This window comes from Prionailurus bengalensis, chromosome C1 (genome assembly GCF_016509475.1).
Source record: "Prionailurus bengalensis isolate Pbe53 chromosome C1, Fcat_Pben_1.1_paternal_pri, whole genome shotgun sequence".
NCBI lineage: Eukaryota > Metazoa > Chordata > Mammalia > Carnivora > Felidae > Prionailurus > Prionailurus bengalensis.
In genome coordinates, this window is record NC_057345.1 from 106710528 (window position 1) to 106733570 (window position 23043).

A 23043-nucleotide genomic window follows, 5' to 3' on the forward strand; every position below is an offset into this window, starting at 1 on the left:
TTTTGAGCTTTAAGGGAAGGCTTTGGCCCACACATTCTCAGTGATTAACTCTTGATTCCATGTGTAGATGATCTGTTTTGTGCACATTTAAAATTCAGAATGATTTTTGCAAAACCAGTAAATGTGATTTGGGGCCTTTTTTCCCATCTCTGCCTAATTTGATATGTTCTGAGAATACAGGGTAACTTGGATTATTAGATGTTTTTGGATTACACATTCCTTCACTTTATGAGGGTACATATTCAAGACTTTCCTTTATGTGGGTGCATACTCAGAAACTTCACATATATGCATTAATTTCTTCATCAAATACTTACTGACTCCCTGCTATGTTCCACACCCTGTTCTAAAAGTTTGACAGGCATCTATGAACAATAAACAAAAATCTCTAACCGTTTCTTCATGAGGATTATTAACTCTTTGTTATTACAAGATGGTCCTTAGAATACGTTTATTCCACTTTTTGTTAACCCGATTTTAAGGAAGAGCAAAACTAAGGATACCTGACTTCAGGAAAGGAGTTTTTGCCACAGAAACCTTTCACTAACAAAATGCCACTGTTACATCATTTTTAGACATTCCTTTAGAAGTTTGGACCACACACAAATATCAGTCACAATGCTTTATAATCCACCTTCGCTTTGTACATCCATCTCTCTCCAAATTTGCTTGCTTATTCAGTCACTAGATTTACCATTGGCTTTGAATGACTTTTAACTTTCTAAAAATAAAGATCCACCCTTAAAAGCTGAAAATTGTCTTTGAAGATATTTAAAACACTGTGTTGGAGGTAATTTTAATAGCAAAAATTAGATTATGGGCCACTTGAAAAGAGTAGTACTCTGTTGTCCACATCATTTCTGGCATGCTTATTGAAAGTAAGCCTTACTTGACAGTGACCTTGAACATGTTCTCTGTTAAGTGCATAGCAGAATATACCTCACCAGTATCAGCCTGAGCTTGACTTTAGATGATTCTGTGATTTAATTGGTAGTAAGTAGGCTTTTTTTGTTTTTTTGTTTTTTGTTTTTTTTTTTGTTTTTTTTTTTTGTTTGTTTTTTTTTGTTCTTCCCCCTCACCAGGTATACAATGTTTATATGGCAGGGAGGCAGCTGTGTTCTAAGCGGTACCGGGAGTTTGCTATCCTACACCAGAACCTGAAGAGAGAGTTTGCCAACTTTACATTTCCCCGACTTCCAGGGAAGTGGCCATTCTCTTTATCAGAACAGCAATTAGATGCCCGACGTCGGGGGTTGGAAGAATATCTAGAAAAAGGTAAGTTGGCCTATTAAATGCTACTACCTTAAGTAGACTTGGATTCTAGGTATGTGTTGCAACTCCTAAACCGCATGGCTAAGTTTCCTGAAACTGAATAGTGAAAGTAAATCAAATTTATGACCATTGGTGTTGAATGATGTGAGCTTTGAAGCCAAAACTGAAATGTCCAATACAAGTATTAATAGCCTATGTTATTGACTTGGTGAGCACTTAAAAACAGAAAAATGCATAATTAGTTTTTGATGAATTAGGGACCTTTATTGGGTTATGTTATTTGCCAGCAAACACGTACAGACCTACTCATCAACATGCTGAATTGATTTGGCAACTAAGTGGGCTGTATTTAAAACATTTTTTTTTTTAATTTTTTTTTCAACGTTTATTTATTTTTGGGACAGAGAGAGACAGAGCATGAACAGGGGAGGGGCAGAGAGAGAGAGAGGGAGACACAGAATCGGAAACAGGCTCCAGGCTCTGAGCCATCAACCCAGAGCCCGACGCGGGGCTCGAACTCACGGACCGCGAGATCGTGACCTGGCTGAAGTCAGACGCTCAACCGACTGCACCACCCAGGCGCCCCTAAAACATTTTTTTTTGAAATGACTCTTAGTTCACTGGCATATCCTACTTGAAAAGTCCATTTTCCTCTTACAGTTGTCCATGGATAGGTTTGCCGAGTTGTAGATATCTAAAGTCCCCTTGATCTAAGCAGGTTATAGGTGGAAGTATTGAAACTTTACTTGTTATCTCAGGACTTCCAAATAGTACATCAGGAGTTTGTGGATGTGGATGCTGAAACATTTGGTTATCGGAAAGTCAAGGAGAAATGACCCAGATCTCCGGAATAAGATAGTTCATTTTGTGGCTCAGAGAAGAGACCTTGCTTCGCTACATTATAGAGTTATATAATTTGCCAGTTGTGCAACAGGCTTCTCTTTAAAATACTAATTTAATAGAAAAATAGTCTTATGTGATATTTATTAATTCTGTGTCCTTGTGTAAGAACTAATTGACCTAGTTGAATTTTTTAAAATTTTAGTGGAGAGCCTTATCCCTGAAGAAAAACTGTTTCCCCTGTAGAAGGTAGTGAGACTTCCTCATCTGTTTTTAGCTTTTTTCTAACATGGAATGGCCTCTAAACACAGCCCTTGGGAAATAAAAAGGGTATAAATTTTTTTAATAAAATGAAGTGAAGTTATCAGTATAACTCATTATCCTCATGAGAGTGTCAGGAAATTAACTTTCTTAGATTTAGACAATTAGCTACTTTCCTTCCTTCCTTCCTTCCTTCCTTCCTTCCTTCCTTTTAAAGGTTGTTGTTTTGAAGCTTAGGTCAGCGAGGTGAGAAGATGCGCTGAGCTTAATACTTAATTACCTACCCAAGTGTTTTTAACTGCTTATGGTTCTCTGACTGGCCTCGTTCCTAGGTAGACCAAGTATACATTTTTCCTTCTGTATTTCAGTTTTGTGTTTGCTTTATTCCTGATTGACCTTACCCTAGCTCTGTTGTCTGGCTTGGTCTTCGTTCACATGAGACTGCAAAGTTAGATTTACTGAAGTGTTATTTTGAATGACTTCCTTTGGCTATGTATAATGTTTTTAGCAAGCTACATCTTTGAACATCCTAATTTTCCTCTGTTGTGGTTCATATTTATATGAATGTTTGTTGTGCCTTAATGTGTTATACATCAGGAATGACCACCTCAGCATTGCCTGCTACTGATGATTTATACTTAAACCTTGATACATTGTTGACTTTAAAGTCTCCATTTTTGGGTCTCACACCAGATTCAATTTTTGTTTTCTACAGTATGCTCAATACGTGTCATTGGTGAGAGTGACATCATGCAGGAATTCCTATCAGAATCAGATGAGGTAGGTAAATACTCCCCACAGTGACTGTTCACCCCTTGGCTCCTTGGGGGCGGGGGATAAAGATGTCAATTATAGGTTGAATTGCTGTAAATTCCCCCAATGACTGTTTTTTTTCAAGTTGCCTTTCTTATGTATCCTGCTTATCTTTTAAGACCTAGCGCTAGGTTCACTTTCTCTTTGCATAGCCTTCCCTGATACTCAAGTCCTTGGTTTTTCTTTATCTTTATCTTTTTTTTTTTTTTTTTTTGGAGAGCGTGCGTGATTGGGGAGGGGCAGAGGGAGAGAGGGAGACAGAGAATCCAAAGTGGGCTCTGCACTGTCAGCACAGAGCCTGATGCAGGACTCAAACTCATAAACCATGAGATCATGACCTGAGCTGAAGTTGGACGCTCAACTGACTGAGCCACTCAGGTGCCCCTCAAGTCTTTGGTTTAGGATCCTTTGCAGTCAGACCACTCAATCATCACCTTGTTGCTATCCTATTCTCCCATTTTGTGTACATATAATCAAATTATTACTTTATATTTTTAGTTCACTACAGTGTGAACTACCGGTAGGTAAGAGCTAAGTCTTTTTTTCTAGCCTTATTGAGTTAGAATTGACAAATAAGAATCATCTATATTTGAGGTGTACAACTTGATGATTTGATGTACATATACATTGTGAAAGATCACAACAGTCAAGCTAACGAACCTATCCATTACCTCATAGTTACCATTTTCTTTCTTTCTTTCTTTCTTCCTTCCTTCCTTCCTTCCTTCCTTCCTTCCTTCCTTTTCTTTCTTCCTTCCTTCCTTCCTTTCTTTCTCTCTCTCTCTCTCTCTCTCTCTCTCTGTCCTGTGTGTGGTGAGAGCACTTAAAATCTACCCTCCTGGCAAATTTCAAGTATACATTATAGTATTGTTAACTCTGGTCACCATGGTATTATACATTAGAGCTCTGGACCAAGAGCTAAATCTTGGCCATCTTTGTATTCCCAGTGCCTTACAATAATGTCAAGCATATTAGAGGTGCTTAATAAATACTAATTGAATAGAAGAATGAAGATGTAATGCTGCTATATTAAATAGTGCGTTATCGGGGCGCCTGGGTGGCGCAGTCGGTTAAGCGTCCGACTTCAGCCAGGTCACGATCTCGAGGTCCGGGAGTTCAAGCCCCGCGTCGGGCTCTGGGCTGATGATGGCTCAGAGCCTGGAGCCTGTTTCCGATTCTGTGTCTCCCTCTCTCTCTGCCCCTCCCCCGTTCATGCTCTGTCTCTCTCTGTCCCAAAAATAAATAAACGTTGAAAAAAAAAATTTTTTTTAAATAAAAATAAAAAAAATAAATAGTGCGTTATCTACTAGTTATTTTATATGTGTATGTCTTATTTTCTCAACTAGGTTATAAATTTCTTGCAGACAAGTGCTTATAATTAATGCTTAGGATGGTTTTAGACAATAGATAGCACCATTTTTCAAGTGATAAACGAAGATGGACTTGCTCCTCAATAGTTTCTCTCTAATCAAACTTACAAGCTAGAGGAATGTATTGATCATAAAAGCAATAAGAAAGAAGTATCTTCTGAATTAAGGGATAAGAATTGTTTACTCTTTCGAAGAAACCTAGGCATCACGTTAACTCAGATTCCTGCCTTTCATCCATTTTTCCTGTCAGAGGTGTCATGATTCCTTCTAAGTTCAGGGAGGAACTTATACTACTTGAGCCAATCTAGCATGCCTAACCATTTAAAACCAGAAAATTTTTGTCAAAACTACTGCTTCCAGTTGTTTTCTTTTCTCAATGGTGAGTTCTGAATGTTTGGAAGTAGGCCAAAAATGTCATCTGTATTTGACCTAGGCTGCCTCACACAAGTTTTCCATTTTGAAATGTGGACACACTGGCTTTAACATGTTTCTTTCCTCCCTGTTCATCTTAAAGGTTAACTTTTGCTGCAGCCTGAAGTCAGGTTTCTGACTTGTAAAATGTATTGACTTTAAGGTGTCTTTTTCCCCTTTTCGTTGGAACTTAACTTTCTATCACATGTTTAGATTGTTGCTTAGTCAGCATGTTATAAGGAGAGTGAGGATATGCTGAGTTACAAATTATGTCTCTGTGTCTTTTCCCACAGAACTACAATGGTGTGTCCGACGTAGAACTGAGAGTAGCATTACCAGATGGAACAACAGTTACAGTCAGGGTTAAAAAGAACAGTACCACAGACCAAGTGTATCAGGTAAATTAAACTTGAACAAGTAGACTCAACATTGGATGGTATGAAGCTAAGGAGGATGGATGAAATGAGTTAATGAAATGAGTTAATAAAGTGCTTGGGCTATCTGGCACATAATAAATTTATTAAATGTGAGCTACTACTATTGATATTGTTATTAATGTGAAAGTACTTTGCCCTCCTTTAAAGAAAAGTACAGTATGTATCCTGGGTCGTAGTGGTTGTAATTAGCGCCCCCCCCTTTCTTTTCTTTTTTTTTTTTTTTAAGTTTATTTATTTATTTTGAGAGATAGTGCCAGTGGGGGAAGGGCAGAGAGAGAATCTCTAGAACTCGACGCTCTCAACACAGAGCCTCACACAGGGCTCAAACTCATGAACTGTGAGATCATCATGACCTGAGCCTAAGTCAAGAGTTAGATGCTTAACTAACTGAGACACTCAGGTGCCCCAGCCCTGCTTCTTTTTAATTGTAGAAAACTTTAATATAAACAGAACAGTACAGTGGACCTCCATTTATGCATCATTCATATTTAATAACCATCAAGATTTTGCCACATTTGCATTATACGTGTATCTTTTTTTTCTTTTCCTTTGTTTAAATGTTTTATTTTTTTTTAATGTTTATTTAGAGAGAGCTAGCATGCACAAGTGGGGGAGGGGCAAAGAGAGAGGGGTAGAGAGAGAATCCCAAGCAGGCTCTGCACTGTCAGCACGGAGCCCAGTGCAGGGCTTGAACCCACAAACCCACGATCATGACCTGAGCTGAAATCAAGAGTCAGGATGCTTACCTGACTGAGCGACCCAGGTGCCCCTGTTTAAATATGTTAAAGCAAATTCCATTTTATTGGGCCTATATAGATTTCAGTATAAATTTCTAAAAAATAAAGGCATTCTTTTTACATAAACACAAAAGCCATTATCAGACCTAAAAAGTTAACAGTATTTCCTTGGCATTAACTAATAACAAATCCATAGTCCAATATTTCCAGCTGTCTAAAATGATTTTTTATTGTTTGTTAAAATCTGGATCTAAACAAGGTTTGTTTTTTATCTTTGTTTTTAATGTTTATTTTTGAGAGAGAGAGAGAACACGAGCAGGGGAGGGACAGAGAGAGAGGGAGACAGAGGATCTGGAGCAGGCTCCAGGCTCCGTGCTGACAGCAGAGAGCCCAGTGTGGGGCTCGAAGCCACGAGCCATGAGATCATGCATGACCTGAGTCGAAGTTGGACGTTTAGCTGACTAAGCCGCCCAGTCACCCCAGTTTTTATGTTTGTTTGAATATAAGCAGCTTCCCTTCCCTTCCCCACCTTTTTATTTAGATGTTATTAGTTTGTTGCAGAAATTGGGTCTGTGTTCTGCAGTGTCCCACATTCTGAATTTATCTATTTATTTTTATGTGTGTCATTTAATATGTCCATCTCCTTACATTCTGCATGAATGGAAGTTTTGTCTAGAGAGCTCGAGTAGGTTCAGCTTTTTTATAAGAATACTTCCTAACTGGTGAGATACATCTTTCCTATTGCTTTCAGGAGGTACACAGTATCTGTCTGGTTGTCCCATTTTTAGTGATACTGAGATTAATCGGTGCATTTATTTAGATGGTGATAACCTGGGCTCTCTATTGTAAAATTCCCCATTGGCCTGTAATCAGATGAGTGTATACACTGATGATTGTTGCCTTAACCTGTAATTTCATTAATTCTGTCATTTCTTCATATTTGTTAGGTAGAATTTTTCTATACAGAACTTTTCCTTACCAACTAAGGCTATGTATGTAGTTATCCTAAAATATAGTTTGTAGGAAAGAGAGGATAAATATTTAATTTTTTTAATTGCCAGTTTTCAGAGTGTAATGTTGGCATTGGAGTGTGATGTTGGTGATTCCAATGATATCCAATGAGATATTTTTATTTTATTTTATTTTATTTTACTTTTATTTTATGTTATTTTTATTTTATTTTAGTATTTGTGGGTTTTAGACACTCAGTATTATTTAATCAATCATGTGTATCATCTTTGATGCTCAGATTGTTTCATCTCTGGCCAGTGGAAGCTCCTTCATATCTGCTCCTGTATTCTTCTGATGCAACTTACTTGTTTATGATAGCATCCTTGCTTTTTGGTACAACAAGGTGTTCTGGCCTCATCTTTGTGTATTTCCTATCCTAAATCTATAATCAGCCACTTCCCTCAAGGAGTCCTGGTTTCTTTCAGTGAGAAATTACATTTAAAGATCATGATCTGGGTGCTAGATATAATCATTGCTTTTAGGCCTAGGCCTTTTTGTCCTTAATCCTGATGTGATCAAGATTTTCAGGGAGACTAACAGGTTTCTGGATATTAATGTTTATTGTTCCTTTGTAGCAAACAAAAATGTGTTCCCCATACATTTACTCATGTACTGTATACCATGCATGGCAAAGGGTATGTGCAGAATTCAAGGTATTTCTGAAATTATACAAGGGTGAAGTGATTGCAAGGAAAATGTTAATTTTACAAGTTGCTGATGTTTTTGTTTTGTATTCTTTGTTTCTCCCTCTCGCCCCCAAATTGTCTCTAGCAAGGCCTTTTGGTGAGGAGCAGCACTTTTCTCCTCATCCGCTTACTGAGACTTGTAGCTATAAACCATTTTCCAACCCCAGAGAGCATTTCAGTTTCCATTCACTGCAGTAAAGAATGGTAACTTAGAACGTTGATAGTGTCATTGGGGATGAGAATGAGAATGGTATAATTATACTTGGTCTACTGAGCCACTGACATTCCACAATTGTATTTTGTTCAATTAATACCTTATTTATATTGGGATTGATCTTGAAAAGAAATTGTGGTACTATTTTGTGTTTTTTGAGTTTTGTTGATATTTGTAATTTTAGTTTTATTTGTACATGGAGTCTTTCAATTGCTTTTTGTCATATTAGCTCCTAGAGAGGAGGACTGATACTTGTTTAATATGTCTCTGTTGTCACAACATTTTGCTGTTTTCATGTGGATATCGATGATAGTAATTCTTAGGAAATGGAGATCCTCAGCCTGAGGCATGGATCATCCAAAAAATAAATAAGAACAATTTGTGAAGCATGAACAAAATTGACAAACTCTTTTTGGCTCAAGAAACAAAGATAAAGATTTTGCATGTTAACAGCCTGTATGAAATGTAGGTTGAATGAAAATAAGTAAATAAACAAACAAATAAATCAATATAAATGTAGGTTATATGTATGAGACTGGATATTTAAGAATTTATTTTCTTCTTAAGGTCTGTTCTTGTAAAGCACATTACTTGTAAGTGCTGTTAAAAAAGACTTTTGTGGGATGAAATCATATTTCAGAGAAAGAAGATGATATTTAAGGATAGCTTATTAGCTTGAATTGGACATGGAAACTCATATTTAGAGATTATATCTATTTCGGTCAAATATAGGTATTTTCCCCCTTTTATGTCACACATATGTATGCATGAGTGTGTGCACACATACATACAAAAAGAAAAGGTATAGACCATGAATTTAGTTCATGTGAAGCTGAGATGGCAAAACTCCTCCCTTCTCCCCCCTGCACATGCACATACCTGTCTTTTCCCATAGCTTGTCTGATTTAGTTACCCTGAAACCAATCTATCCTGTTTACCCTATAGGCTATTGCAGCAAAGGTTGGCATGGACAGTACAACGGTGAATTACTTTGCCTTATTTGAAGTGATCAATCATTCCTTTGGTAAGTGTCAGTCGGCTAATACTGAGTTTTGTTTGTGAGTATTTTATTCTAATACTATCAGACTGAAGCTCCCGGAAGCCGTCAGACTGAAACTATTTGCTTAGAGAAGAAGAGCTTGAAGGCAAGGGAGATCACACTCATTAGGACTGTCTCCCACAAGCAGACCAGGCAAATCTTATTACGCCCAAGTCAGAAAGGTATCTGATCACTGATGATCCTTTTTCCTCTTTTGTAAGTATAACTTACTTATACCTAGCACTGAAACAGATACTTCATGAACTTATTTTAAATCAGGGGTTCAAAAGTAATATATTCCAATGAAATAGCCAAAAAGAGGGGTGTTCTATCTAGCCACAACTTATTTTGGTGTACTTTATGCTTTTTGTAGATAGTTAAGAATAGCTTTTTATTTTCAGGAGTCAGAAAAAGATACATTACTTAAAAGTCTTTGCGTTGATGCATATATTTAAGTTTCCATATAAATATACATTCTCTTTCTAGGAAATTTTATTGCATGTTGGCAGGAAGTTTCTCATATGTTATTTTATAAAAGCTAGAGATGGTGGCCACATTGGTTGCATTGAGATCACAAAAGGGAGGAAGTCTGAGTGCTTGCTATGAATGACATAGATTTCCTATAGTTTATGGGTCTTTTCCACATCACATATACATGGGGCTAAGGCCAGAAACGATAGATAATATTGATTGATCAGACCTTGCCATCCCTGGTCAAGATAAAACAAGGTTGATTCTCCGTGAAGCAGCCATCTTTTTATTGTTTTCCATCTTCCCAACTCCCTATGGTCTAACTAGGCAGATATAAATGTTACAAAGGATTGCTAGGGAACCGGGCACTTGGATTCTAATCTTATCCTTTTTTTCTAAGCTTTAGTTAAGAAATAAAATGGGAAATATTAAATCTGTTTTTTGCAGTGTTACAAAGTCAAGTAAGCATCAAAAGAAGAAAAAACTCTGAGCCTTTCTTAAGAAAAGCAATATAGAAATTAAATGTGATAGTGTTTTATCCTGCCTGTGCATTGTTAGGAAGGGGAAGAGACGTTACTCAGAAGACATTTTTCACTTTGATGAATGTCTTAGAGTTGGGGATGGGGATTGGGGAGAGCCTTTCAGCTCTTAACAAACAAGGGAATTGCCACATGAGAGACTCTGCTCTATAGCTGGGTAAGAGGAGAGGCTTGCTTTAAAGATGTTCAGTGGACATCACTGTAACTTACCAGATAATAGATAAGATATTTTAATTGACTTTGGAATAGATGCTGTCTGCCCAGTCTGCATGTTAACTGAAGGATGTGTCATACAGGTGATAGATTTCAGTCAGTTTAAGACTCAACTGGCCATAGTCATAGTTAGAAGGGATACATTTTTGTAGAGAAATGGTTATTTTGTGGTCCCATATCAGGCTGCTTGATGGATCTAACCTGATGTTCTGGTTAAGGATAGCCTGCCATTCTTAGTCTGCTTTACACAGTTTATGCTAGGGAAATTCTTTATATATCTTTAATCTTCTAGCTTTCTTCCTTATTTATTTATTTATTTTTTTGGTCTTTTCTTCAGTACGTAAGCTGGCACCTAATGAATTTCCTCATAAACTCTACGTCCAGAATTACACATCAGCTGTGCCAGGCACCTGCCTGACCATTCGAAAGTGGCTTTTTACGACAGAAGAAGAAATCCTCTTAAATGACAATGACCTTGCTGTTACCTACTTTTTTCATCAGGTGGGTGAATTGATCTTCCTGGAAAGGCCTGATTGCTTTTTATGCTTGTATGTAGTGAGTTATTTGCCAATTCAATGTGAATCCTTGGACAAGCTGCTTTGCCTCCTGGATCTTAGTTAAGTTACATTTTTAAAATGTTCTATCCCGGGGTGCCTGGTTGGCTCAGTCTATAGTATAGCATGTGACTCTTGATCTTGGGATTGTGAGTTCAAGCCCCACATTGTGTGTAGAGATTACTTAAAAAATAAAATCTTTAAAAAATAAAAAAGAATCAAATAAAATATTCTAACCCATTTAACAAAAGATAAATAAATTTAAGAAGTAAAGATGTGCTGGATTTAAGAATAAATTTATTACTGGGGCACCTGGGTGGTTCAGTCGGTTGGGCCTCCGACTTCGACTCAGGTCATGATCTCAGTGTTCGTGAGTTTGAGCCCTGCGTTGGGCTCTGTGCTGGCAGCTCAGAGCCTGGAGCCTGCTTCACATTCTCTCTCCCTCTCTCTGTCTCTTTCTGTCTCTCTCTCTCTGTCTCTCTCTGTCTCTCTCTCTCTCTCTCTGCCCCTCCCCTCCCAAAATAAAGTAAAACATAAAAAAATTTTTTTAAAAAGAATAAATTTATTACTGTTTTTTTAAACAACAGGAAATTAGCATATGGCTATATGCCTTTCAAAAAACTTTTCATCAAGGGGCCCCTGGGTGGTTCAGTCGGCATCTGACTTCGGCTCAGATCATGATCTCATGGTTTGTGAGTTTGAGCCACATGTTGGGCTCTGTGCTGACAGCTCAGAGCCTGCAGCCTGCTTCGGGTTCTGTGTCTCCCTCTGTCTCTGCCCTTCCCCCACTCATGCTCTGTCTTTCTCTGACTCTCAAAAAATAAACGTTAAAAAAAACACCGTTTTGGGGCGCCTGGGTGGCGCAGTCGGTTAAGCGTCCGACTTCAGCCAGGTCACGATCTCACGGTCCGTGAGTTCGAGCCCCGCGTCAGGCTCTGGGCTGATGGCTCGGAGCCTGGAGCCTGCTTCCGATTCTGTGTCTCCCTCTCTCTCTGCCCCTCCCCCGTTCATGCTCTGTCTCTCTCTGTCCCAAAAATAAATAAATGTTGAAAAAAAAAAAAAAAAAAAACACCGTTTTTAAAAAGTAACCAGGTTTGTTAAAAAATTTTTTTTTCATCAAAATTATACATACATAAAGTTTAAAGCATCAAATAGTTCTACATAGGTTATTGTGAAAAATACTAGTTACCCTGTTTGTCTTCATCTCCCCCTCCCTTAGGCAACCATTTTCACCTCCTTTAGCTTTTGTTTGTTATTGTTGGTTTTGTTTTATATTTACTTCCATTTCTCTGTTATAACTTGATTATATTGCTCCTACTTGATTTTTTAATCAAGCAGTATCTCTTGATTTCCTAGTATAGAAGATGAGACTCTAGATACGTTTCCTCCCCCATTCCCGCTACATACCATACCCATACCCATACTCAAGCATAGGTGACAGAGGTAGAAGTTGAACTAGTCTTTTGACTTTAACTCTAAACTCACTGTGTTATTTTATTTTTATTTTTTATTTTTTATTTGAGAGAGAGAATGGGAACAGGGGAGAGGGGTGGGGTGCGGGGGGAGAGGGAGAGAACCCTAAGCAGGCTCCATGCTCAGCACAGAGCCTGACACGGAGCATGATCCCACAACCCCCAGGATCATGACCTTAGCCAAATAGAGTCAGACGCTCAACTGACTGAGCCACCAGGCACCCTGAACTCACTGTGTTATGCAAATAGTTTCCCTTAAATTTAGGGATAGATTTCTACCTTAAGGAAATAAGCAGCCTTCTGGTAAAGATTCAAGCGGGTCCCTGCCTGGTGCCTGCAAAAGTTGTCCTTGTAGTAAAACACTGAGGTTAGATTCCGAGTGCCCTGGACAAATGATTGTGTTTGTTCTTTTCCTTCCTTTTTTTTTTTCTTCCAAAGATGAGTTTTCCCTTCTATTGGATTTTAAAAGCTTTTCTTGGGGTAGAGTGAAGTTGGGAAGGGGATGCACGTTTCGTATAGCTGAGCCAGGAGTAGTTTAGAATTAGCGTATTATATCTAGGTACCTTCGTGCCTGTATCAAGTCCTGTTGGGGACTTTTGTCCGCATGGGGTCTCAGATTTATTACTTCCTCTCTTCCAGTTGCTACCGCCCTAGTTTACAGTCTTGTTTCACTTCATGCTTAAAGCACTATAACGTTGTCATTCTCCCTTATTTCATTCTCTCCTTAGCTTGATTCATTTGGCACTCATACACAAATCAATCTTTCTTTTAAAAATAACGCACATTTTTATTGCTTATTTTAGCTCCAGTAGTCTTAGTGCTGCTGTCCTTAAGTTTAAATTCCTGTCCCTGTTCTCTGGGATCCTTCATAATCTGTTAACCTACCCATCCAGCATTATCTTTTGTTGTCCCCTGACACATACCCTTTATTTAAATCAGACAGATCTGTCTCCTGAATGTATTTAAGCTCAAACACATTCCTGACTTCTGTTTGTAGTTTATTCTGTCCGCCTAACCTTTGGAGTCCAATCAAGGCTTTCCTGATAACTACAATTAGCAAAAAGCTCTGCTATCCTGACTACATGTATCACTTACTATCATACATCTTTGCTACCTCATTGTTACCTTTAACAATTATGGACTATCTTTCAGTGTTCTATCATCTTTACACTGTATAAATTAAGTGGAATTTAAATCTCTTAACATGAGAAACAAGATCCCTCCTGTGCCTAGAACGGTTCTTGAGCACATACTGGGCACTCTTTAAGTGCTGCTTATTCTAATAAATATATCCACGTGGCAGAGTTCACTGGTGGTGATTATGATGGTCCAAATGGGTAAAAGTTATTCTGAAATGAATCTGTATCTCTTTTGTCAAGAATGTGCTTGATAATGACTTTGATGTTCCTTTCTTCCCTGCCCTTGTTTTGGTGACAGGCCGTTGATGATGTGAAAAAAGGTTATATCAAAGCAGAGGAAAAGTCCTACCAGTTACAGAAGCTGTATGAACAAAGGAAAATGGTCATGGTAGGTTTATGTCCCCATAATCTCCTTATATCTCTTAAACCTGTTGTTCCAGTTATTTCTGAGAGATAATACAACTGGTCAGTGGCTTAATTGATTAAAAAAAAAAAAAAAGGAGGGGATATAGATGTAACATACCCATTATGTTCCTCCATTAGCACATGAGAAGATATGTTGCTATGTATGTGTATATAGCTTTATTATTAATAACCGAATATTATTTTTTGATAGAAAGTTCTAAAACAAAAGATGTACAAAACATTTCATACATATCAATTCTCTCTAAGAGTTGATATTTAGATTTTTAACATTAGAAATTGTTTTATTTGTGATTTAGCAATTGCAAAATTGTCTTTACAACTTCCTTCTCTACAGTTGCTTAAAATGCTCAGTAGTGTCTTTGGTCAGTGTGATATGTGTGCTGTTTGATTTGATAGATGCTACTAGCATCATGTGGCTATTTAAGTTTAATTTTAAACTCACTTAAATTAAATAAAATTTAAAATCCAGTTCCTCAGATGTGCCAGCCTCATTTCAAGTGTTGAGTAAGTACCTACCATATCAGGACAGCTCAGATACAGAACATTTTCATCATCACAGAGTGCTGAGGGGGTGCTGCCTATAGTAGTACCTAAATTTTTTGTTTTTGTTTTCCCCCCAGTAAATGTTTTAAAATTAGTTTTCAGGAGCACCTGAGTGGCTTAGTTGGTTAAGTATCCACCTCTTGATTTCGGCTTAGGTCATGATCTCACTGGTCATGAGTTTGAGCCCCATGTGGGGCTCCACACTGGCAGTGCAGAGCCTGCTTGGGGTTCTCTCTCTCCCTCTCTCTCTGGCCCTCCCTCACTCATGTGTGCTCTCTCCCTCTCTTAAAATAAATAAATAAACTTAAAAAATAAAATAAAATTATTTTTTAGTTTGCACCTGCCATAAATACAGGGATGGAAATTGTCAAAAAAAATTTTGTAAGGCACGCTCTGCTTACAAAAACTTTCACTCATAGCATTTTAAATTTTCTTTCTTTGCAAATTCACATATAGTTGAAACTTTTCCAATTATAATTTTTCATGGTTTCTCACAAGACAATTACTGTATTCGTGATGATTCTGATAGGTCACTTGAATTTCTTTTGTACCCTTTCTGTGTGCATTTTTTATGAGGGAACATTCTCTGTCTAAATTAATTGCGTTGGAATAAGAATGCAAACAAGTCAGCCATTGAACTCAGCCCCTAATCTTATGTCTAGTTAGTTATTTTATCACTTATATGACAAAAAGTAATAAATCTGTTTGCCTTAGAAAACTGCCAGAGATGAGGGAACCATTTATCAGTGTTCTGCATCCCAGCAGGCTAGAATAGACACAAAAATCTTTTTTTTTTTTTTTTTTCAACGTTTATTTATTTTTGGGACAGAGAGAGACAGAGCATGAACGGGGGAGGGGCAGAGAGAGAGGGAGACACAGAATTGGAAACAGGCTCCGGGCTCTGAGCCATCAGCCCAGAGCCCGACGCGGGGCTCGAACTCACGGACCGCGAGATCGTGACCTGGCTGAAGTCGGACGCTTAACCGACTGCGCCACCCAGGCGCCCCACAAAAATCTTTTAAATAGAATTAGGTCTTGGCAGAATTTTGGTAAAGGCAATTTTACTATGTGAGAAACAGGCTTTTAAAACTCGATTTCCACCTGTTCTTAAAGATCATGGCATTGTCTTCTGTATATTAATGCATGATTCTGATCAGCACTTCTGCATCTTTTTAACGAAAAGGACCAAATACCGAAGGATCATCAGCCTCTGAAATATTTCTTTGCCTTTGCCAAAGGCGGCAAATCAAAGTAATTTCATAAGGGCTACTGATAATGACAGTATGGGATATATATTGTTTCTTTTATCAGTATGGGATATATATTGTTTCTTTGTACATATAGTACTTCAAACACAATAACTTCCATATATGTATCCAACTAAAAATATTTGTTGAGTACTGAGTGTGTGCCAGGCACAGTACAAAGTGCTAAAAAAATATATAAGTAGATTTGGGTTGTTCTGTGGCAATATATAGAAAATCTGAATTTAGGGGCGCCTGGGTGGCGCAGTCGGTTAAGCGTCCGACTTCAGCCAGGTCACGATCTCGCGGTCTGTGAGTTCGAGCCCCGCGTCGGGCTCTGGGCTGATGGCTCAGAGCCTGGAGTCTGTTTCCGATTCTGTGTCTCCCTCTCTCTCTGCCCCTCGCCCGTTCATGCTCTGTCTCTCTCTGTCCCAAAAATAAATAAACGTTGAAAAAAAAAAAAATTAAAAAAAAAAAAAAAGAAAGAAAATCTGAATTTAACAAGCATGGTAATCTATTACAAAATTACTTTTAGACTCAAGTTTGTATCTTGTTATCACTCAATTAAGAACTGAGTACAGTTGATGTTTTCCTTTTGGGTCATTGGAATGAGTATAAGATATGCTTAAACATTAATGGAATTCTATTATCTTAAAAACCTAGTGCCAACAAACAAGTGTGTACTAGCCCCATCATACTGCAATCAGATTTTATATAAAGTCCCACCAGAGTTTGAAAAGTTTAAATTGTATTCAGTGTATTCAAGTATTAGTGTTCAAAGACATTAGCCTAGCCAGCGGTCATGTTCAGTACATTGAAACTTCCAACTCAGATGGACCCTTCCAAGCCCATACACCTTGACTCCATTATCTGTAGCAACTTAATATGGTTGATAGGCCTAAGATTAGGCCAAATCACTGTTAGTTGCCAAATTACTGGGAGGCCTCCAACAATTCAACAGACTTCTCAGTTTTAGTTTCTTTTCTTTAAAATGAGGATGTTCAGATTGCCAGCTGTCAAGTAGAATCTTGACAAAAACTCCCAAAATTCTTAAAATATTCCCAGTGTGATAAAAAAATGGTTTTGTTTTCTACTTATTTACAAAGGTAGATTGAATCTCAAATTTGGATGGTTGAGAATATAATATACAAGAGAGATTTTGTTTCTTTTTCTTTTTTCTTTTTTTTGACTCTCACACAAATAGTAGATGTGTATAACTTACGTTTTTCTTGTATTTAAGTGGCCTGATATTTACCATTGTTAAACTGACAAAAAAATTTCTGTTAGTGTTTCTCAATATAATTTTTTATTTTAAAAAATATATACATTTTTAAGAGAGAGAGAGACAGAGACAGAGCATGAGCAGGGGAGGGGCAGAGAGAGAGAGGGAGACACAGAATCCAAAGCAGGCTCCAGGCTCTGAGCTGTTGGCACAGAGCCCAACTTGGGACTCGAACTCATGGACCATGAAATCATGACTTGAGTGAAGTCAGACGCTTAACTGAGCCACCCAGGCGCCCCTCTCAATATGACTTTTAATTAAGATTTCACACAAGGCAATATATGTGAAAGTCCGTGTTTTTCAAAGTGTGGTCCTCACCTCAATTACATGGGAGTCACTTGTGAAACCTACTTAAGATGCAGCTTTCTGGACCCCCACCTCACATTTACTAAGCCAAAATCTTGGGTAGGACCTAGGAATCTTTGTAAAGATTTTTACAGAAGCACCCTGGTGATTTTAAAACTTAAGTTGCTTCAGAATCGCTATTCTAGGGGCTTGGGAGAGTTGGCTCCTGAGGTTCCCTTCAAGCCCTTATTTCAATTTTAGACCTGGTTTGATTCTTAGTAGGTTGCTTGGGAGAACAGAGAGTTCTCTAGAATGGATCTCAACCCACTCAACCTAAAGTATTTATTCTGTTAAGTACTGAGTCTCTGCTTTAATAATTGTCCTGTTTCTATATTTACTTATCTTGCTGAACACTGAACATTTATAAGATGTCCTGTGCTATACTTTTCCTCATCTCTGGCCTAATGTGGGTCCTCATCTAAATGATACGTGGATCAAGGAAGATAGTATAGGATACATATTTAGCCAGTCAAAACTTAATAAGAAAGGAGAATGGACAGGACAATTTTGTGTTTTAAATATATAACTTTAATAAATGTGGTTGAAAACAAAAATTCACTCTTCTTTTAGAAATTTTGGATGGGGGCGCCTGGGTGGCTCAGTTGGTTAAGCCTCCGACTTCAGCTCAGGTCATGATCTCGCGGTCTGTGAGTTCGAGCCCCGCGTTGGGCTCTGTGCTGACAGCTCAGAGCCTGGAGCCTGTTTCGGATTCTGTGTCTCCCTCTCTCTCTGCCCCTCCCCCATTCATGCTCTGTCCCTCTCTGTCTCAAAAATAAATAAACGTTAAAAAAAAAATTAAAAAAAAAAAGAAACTTTGGATGTATGTAGAGGGCGCCTGGGTAGCTCTTAAGCATCCAACTCTTGGTTTCGGGCTCAGGTCACGATCTCATGGTTTATGAGTTTGAGCCCCACGTCAGACTCTGTGCTGACAGTGTGGAGCCTGCTTAGGATTCTCCACTGTTCCCTGTCTCTCTCTGCCCCACCCCTGCTCACACACTCTCTCAAAATAAATAAATAAACTCAAAAAAAAAAAAAAAACAACCTTTGGATGTATATAAAAATTTAAATATTTCTTCTCTTTACACTTTGTGCAAATCTAGGAATGTAGAACTTTGTCTAAAACTGAGAAGTACTGCCTGACTTGAGAATCTTTGAAAAACCTTATATTTCCCAAATGAGACATTACCTCTGTCTTGTCACCAAATTCCACTCAGGTTATTTTTAGAACTTAATGCTATTAGGAAGTCCTCTGGGGGCACCTGGGTGGCTCAGTTGGTTGAGCGTCTGACTTTGGCTCAGGTCATGATCTCGCGGTTTGTGAGTTCAAGCCCCGTGTCGGGCTCTGTGCTGACGGCTCCGAGCCTGGAGCCTGCTTCAGATTCTGCGTCTCCGTCTCTCTCTGCCCCTCCCCCACTTGTGCTCTGTCTCTGTCTATCAAAAATAAATAAAATGTGAAAAAAAAAAAAAAAAGGAAGTCCTCTGAAGGTCTTTTGCTTTCGAGGACTATTACATTCTTGAATATGGAGGGATAATCAGTGTTTTGATTCAAAGGTGAGAGAGAGGGGCACATACTTTGTGCCTGGTACTGTGCCAGACACAGTATGTGTATTCTCATTTCCTCCTGATAACAACCATGCAGGTGTTATCCCCACTTTACAGAGGAGAAGTGGATTCTGAGAGATCACGATTCTTACCTAAGATCATATTGCTTATCAGAAGTGGAACTAGAAGTTGAACCTGTTTCTGTCTTGCTTCAAAGCATGTGTTCTTTGCTGTCACAGGGAAAAGAAGCTGACAGCAGTGTCCTTTATTTCCAGATGGCAGGGGGAAGCCTCTAGGCAGAGTAACTTACAGAGTCACAGAGAGTTCAGGGTATGCTGAGCACCAGGCCTCACCTGGTGTCTTTTCCTAATCCCTCCCTTTGTCTGCATGTTTCTCTTTTAATAAATAAAGTCAAGCTCCCCATTAGGAATAAGGCGGAAATACTTTTTTTAATATTTATTTTTGAGAGAGATATAGAGAGCATGAGTGGGGAGGGACAGGGAGAGAGGGAAGGAGACACAGAATCTGAAGCAGATTCCAGGCTCTGAGCTGTCAGCCCAGAGCCTGAAGCAGGGCTCGAACTCACGAACTGTGAGATCATGACCTGAGCCAAAGTCAGACGCTTAACCAACTGAACCACCCAGGTGCTCCAGAGATACTTTTAGAGCAGTAGTGATGCCTCTTAAAGAGGAGAACTCTCAGGAAATGTGTTATACATAAGGCTTTTTTGGTAAAGGACGTGAGCAGAACCAGTCTCAAGGCTGCGTGACACCTTCCAGCGTTTGCAGAGGTCCTAAGCACCCTTTTTTTTTTTAAAGCAATTTTGAAATCTGTTTTCTTTCTTTTCTTTTTAAATTTTATTTATTTATTTTGAGAGAGAGAGAGAGAGCCTTACTCAGGGCTCAGTATCACACACTGTGAGGTCATGACCTGAGCGGAAATCAAGAGGCAGACACTTAACCTACTGTGCCACGCAGGCACCTCCCTGAGCCCCTTTGAGCAGTACCTGCTGCTTGTTGAGCACACAGAAATTTCCCCATGACTGTGTTAGGGGGGCGCCTTGGATTGAGCATTGGCATGCAGGGACTCTTCTCTTTGCCTTTAATATTTTATTGTAGAGAATTTCAAGCATGTAAGGAAGTTGGAAGAATAGTCCCGTTTAGCCCCCCAAGTACCCATTAATCAGTTGCAGCAACCTTCTGCTCTCTACCACTCCTGTTTCATCCATCTCACTCGCATGAGCTTTTCCCTGGAGAGAAAATAGTTGAGCCTTCTGGCTAGAGATAATGGAGCCTTTAAAATTATTTTTTTAAGCTATCCTTTATTGAATACCTAATTATGTACTAAGTACTGTGCTAAATACTTTAATGGTCACAAGTAACTGTGTGATGTAGGTGCTGTTATTCTTTTCTTTTTATAGAAGAGGAAACTAGAGCTCCTGGGAGTTAGTAATTTGGCTGGAGTGCAAGTGCCTCATCCAAGGTGACAGAGTCAGGAAGTGGTGGAGCCAGGATTCAAGCCCAGGGTGGTCTGGGCCCAGGCTCCTGACCACTCCTCGTATTGCTTCCTGTCTCAACCCCAGAAGAGTTCTATTCTGTGGCACTGCCTGTCCCTGGCCAGAGATATTTTTTGTTCATAGTGCCACTGGCAGGCCCAAGCAGTGGCTACTTTTCTCCCTGGTACAGGAAGGGTGATGAGATAGGGGGTGGAGGAGTGGGATAGAAGGAAGGAGAACTGAGAAAAGCAAGTCGGTTATTGTGGCACTTTGAATTGATCCTGTCGCTGTGTTCTTGCTGTCCTTTTATAATGTTTCCCCTTCAAGGTTGCCATTATTTTACCTAAACAGAAATAAGTACAAGGTAGGAAAGGGAGTATGTGGTGTGATTTTTCCCTAGGTCCTTAAGTCCTCCCAGACCATCTCTGGGGCAGTAGTGACCGTCTTTAGTGCCATTCATTGGTACTAGAGCTGCCGGTTGCCCAGGGCCCTTTTTGTACCTAGGTCCCTTGGTCTCTTCTTTCTTGGGCAAAAGGTGACCCTCCAATGTGTTCCAGTCTCCCTGCCCATCTAGCTGAAATCAGCTAGGGTGCTGTGCCTCTGTCTTCTCTCCAACACTCCCCACATGTTCCTAGTGCACCCTGTTGGCCTGTGTGCTGGGCAGCCGAGGGTACAGGGACTCAAGGTTCTTTACTTATTTCCTAGGCAGTCCCTGAGGAGAAACCGGCTCAGAGTCCATGTGTCTTTTTTTTTTTTTTTAATCATCTTTTCCTTATTTCTCTTCTACTCTCCTTCCCACTCATCTTTTACTCTCCCATCTCAACTCAAAATAGTGAGTTGAGTGAAAGAGAGGCCAATCTTCACTGTAGAGGAGAAAGGACAGAGAGCTGAGTTAGAGTCCTCTCTGAATCAGTCTTGTAGCATTGTACCTTTGAGGGTCATATATGCCACTCGATTTTGGTCCACATGATTTTTAAGGAGGCATGTGTACTGGAGATCAGGGGATGGTGGTGCTGATTTGGGGCCTAGTTGGCGATAGAGAAAGGACCAGTGGCCATGAAATTAAACCTAGCTTCTAATCCTGGCTGTGCCACTTACTATTACCTGTGACCTTCAGCAAGTCTCCTGTGACTCTGGGTTTCTGTAAAATGACTGGCTTAAACATGTTATGAGTATGGGATTTGGGGGTAGCTTACTCCTTGTCACTGAGATTCTTGTAACTTTTGATTTGTGAGGAGACATGAGCTCCCTTTACTCAGTCATGTAGATCGGTTTGATTCCCTTCCTGGATGCTAGTGAAAGGAGGGGCAGCCTAAACAGCCTTGTGAGTTCACCTTTCGACATACGGGTCTTGGTCACAGCACCTCTTCTGGCTTCGTTTGTGTACTTTTTGAGGCAGAGAAAGGAGGTGGGGCTGGAAGTGGAACAAAGAATAGGCTTGGAGTCCTGGCCCTTCTTAGAGCTGGTCATGCTGTGAAGACCAGAGTCTTCAGGTTGCTGGGTGAGAGGATTCTCTTTGTTCTTTCTCTGGTGACATCCCAGCAGCTCTTCGTGGTGGTTTAGTTCCATAGTAACCCTGTTACACACACACACACACACACACACGCACAGACACACACACCTTTTTTTTTTTTTTTTTCCAGTATCTCAACATGCTGAGGACTTGTGAGGGCTACAATGAAATCATCTTCCCCCACTGCGCCTGTGACTCCAGGAGGAAGGGGCACGTTATCACAGCCATCAGCATCACGCACTTTAAACTGCATGCCTGCACTGAAGAAGGACAGCTGGAGGTGACAGTTCAGCATGGGGCCAGGGCTGGGAGCATTGGGGACACTGCCACTTACCCACTCTGGTTTCGTTCCTGTCAGGAGGGGAGATGAAATCCATACTATGGTGATGGGGCAGGTAAATCAGCATTGGGTCCACAAGGATCCTCACCTTCCTGGCTGCTCACATGGACTCATTCTTCCCTCAGTCTTATTGACATGATGCAGACACTCACTCCCTTGTCTTCTGCTGTCTGGCCCAGAACCATCTCAGCTCAGGTGCCCAGCATTCTCAGACTTAACACTCTGTTCTTGGTCCTTTAGAACCAGGTAATAGCATTTGAATGGGACGAGATGCAGCGATGGGATACGGATGAAGAAGGAATGGCCTTCTGCTTCGAGTATGCACGAGGAGAGAAGAAGCCTCGATGGGTTAAAATCTTCACACCATATGTGAGTGGTAGACCGGAAGCACTCTTGGGAAAGTATATTGGGTTTGATGTTCTCCAGCTGAGCGCGTAAATGGGGAGGGCTGCAGCCATAGCAGTTGTCTTTGAGCCTTAGAGCCCCAGGTTCTTCCTGGCTGTCCTGAGGACAGACTGGGAGTGGCAGCTTCACTTCCCGCCTGACTCACAGCTGCCACTAGGAGGGGCCCCAGACTAGTGAAGGGGTTCTTGTGGTGCTCAGCAAGGTTGGGAAGGTGGGGAGACTGGGGGCAGGGGTTCAGAGGCATGGCCCTGTGGTGCCCGGTGGGTCATAAGAAGTCAGCGTCACTATCTTGTCTTTGTTATGTTTTTTGTTTTGTTTTTCAGTTTAATTATATGCACGAATGCTTCGAGAGGGTGTTCTGTGAGCTCAAGTGGAGAAAAGAGGTAATTCGAAGCAATCTTGAATTGGCCTTTTCATCTTTTATTGTTT

The 23043-nt window shown here is 39.8% G+C and overlaps 1 protein-coding gene across 2 annotated transcripts in view; it reads left to right on the forward strand.

The window, feature by feature from the left end:
• The window catches only part of SNX27 (sorting nexin 27), a 71577-nt gene that overhangs the window by 43838 nt on the left and 4696 nt on the right, over positions 1-23043 (forward strand). For both annotated transcript variants that reach the window (XM_043576327.1, XM_043576328.1), the window contains exons 3-11: positions 1083-1275; positions 3089-3153; positions 5261-5365; positions 8998-9076; positions 10652-10815; positions 13778-13867; positions 22000-22149; positions 22450-22578; positions 22938-22997. In XM_043576327.1, coding sequence (XP_043432262.1) covers positions 1083-1275; positions 3089-3153; positions 5261-5365; positions 8998-9076; positions 10652-10815; positions 13778-13867; positions 22000-22149; positions 22450-22578; positions 22938-22997 — 1035 coding nt within the window. The remainder of the gene's footprint in view (positions 1-1082; positions 1276-3088; positions 3154-5260; positions 5366-8997; positions 9077-10651; positions 10816-13777; positions 13868-21999; positions 22150-22449; positions 22579-22937; positions 22998-23043) is intronic.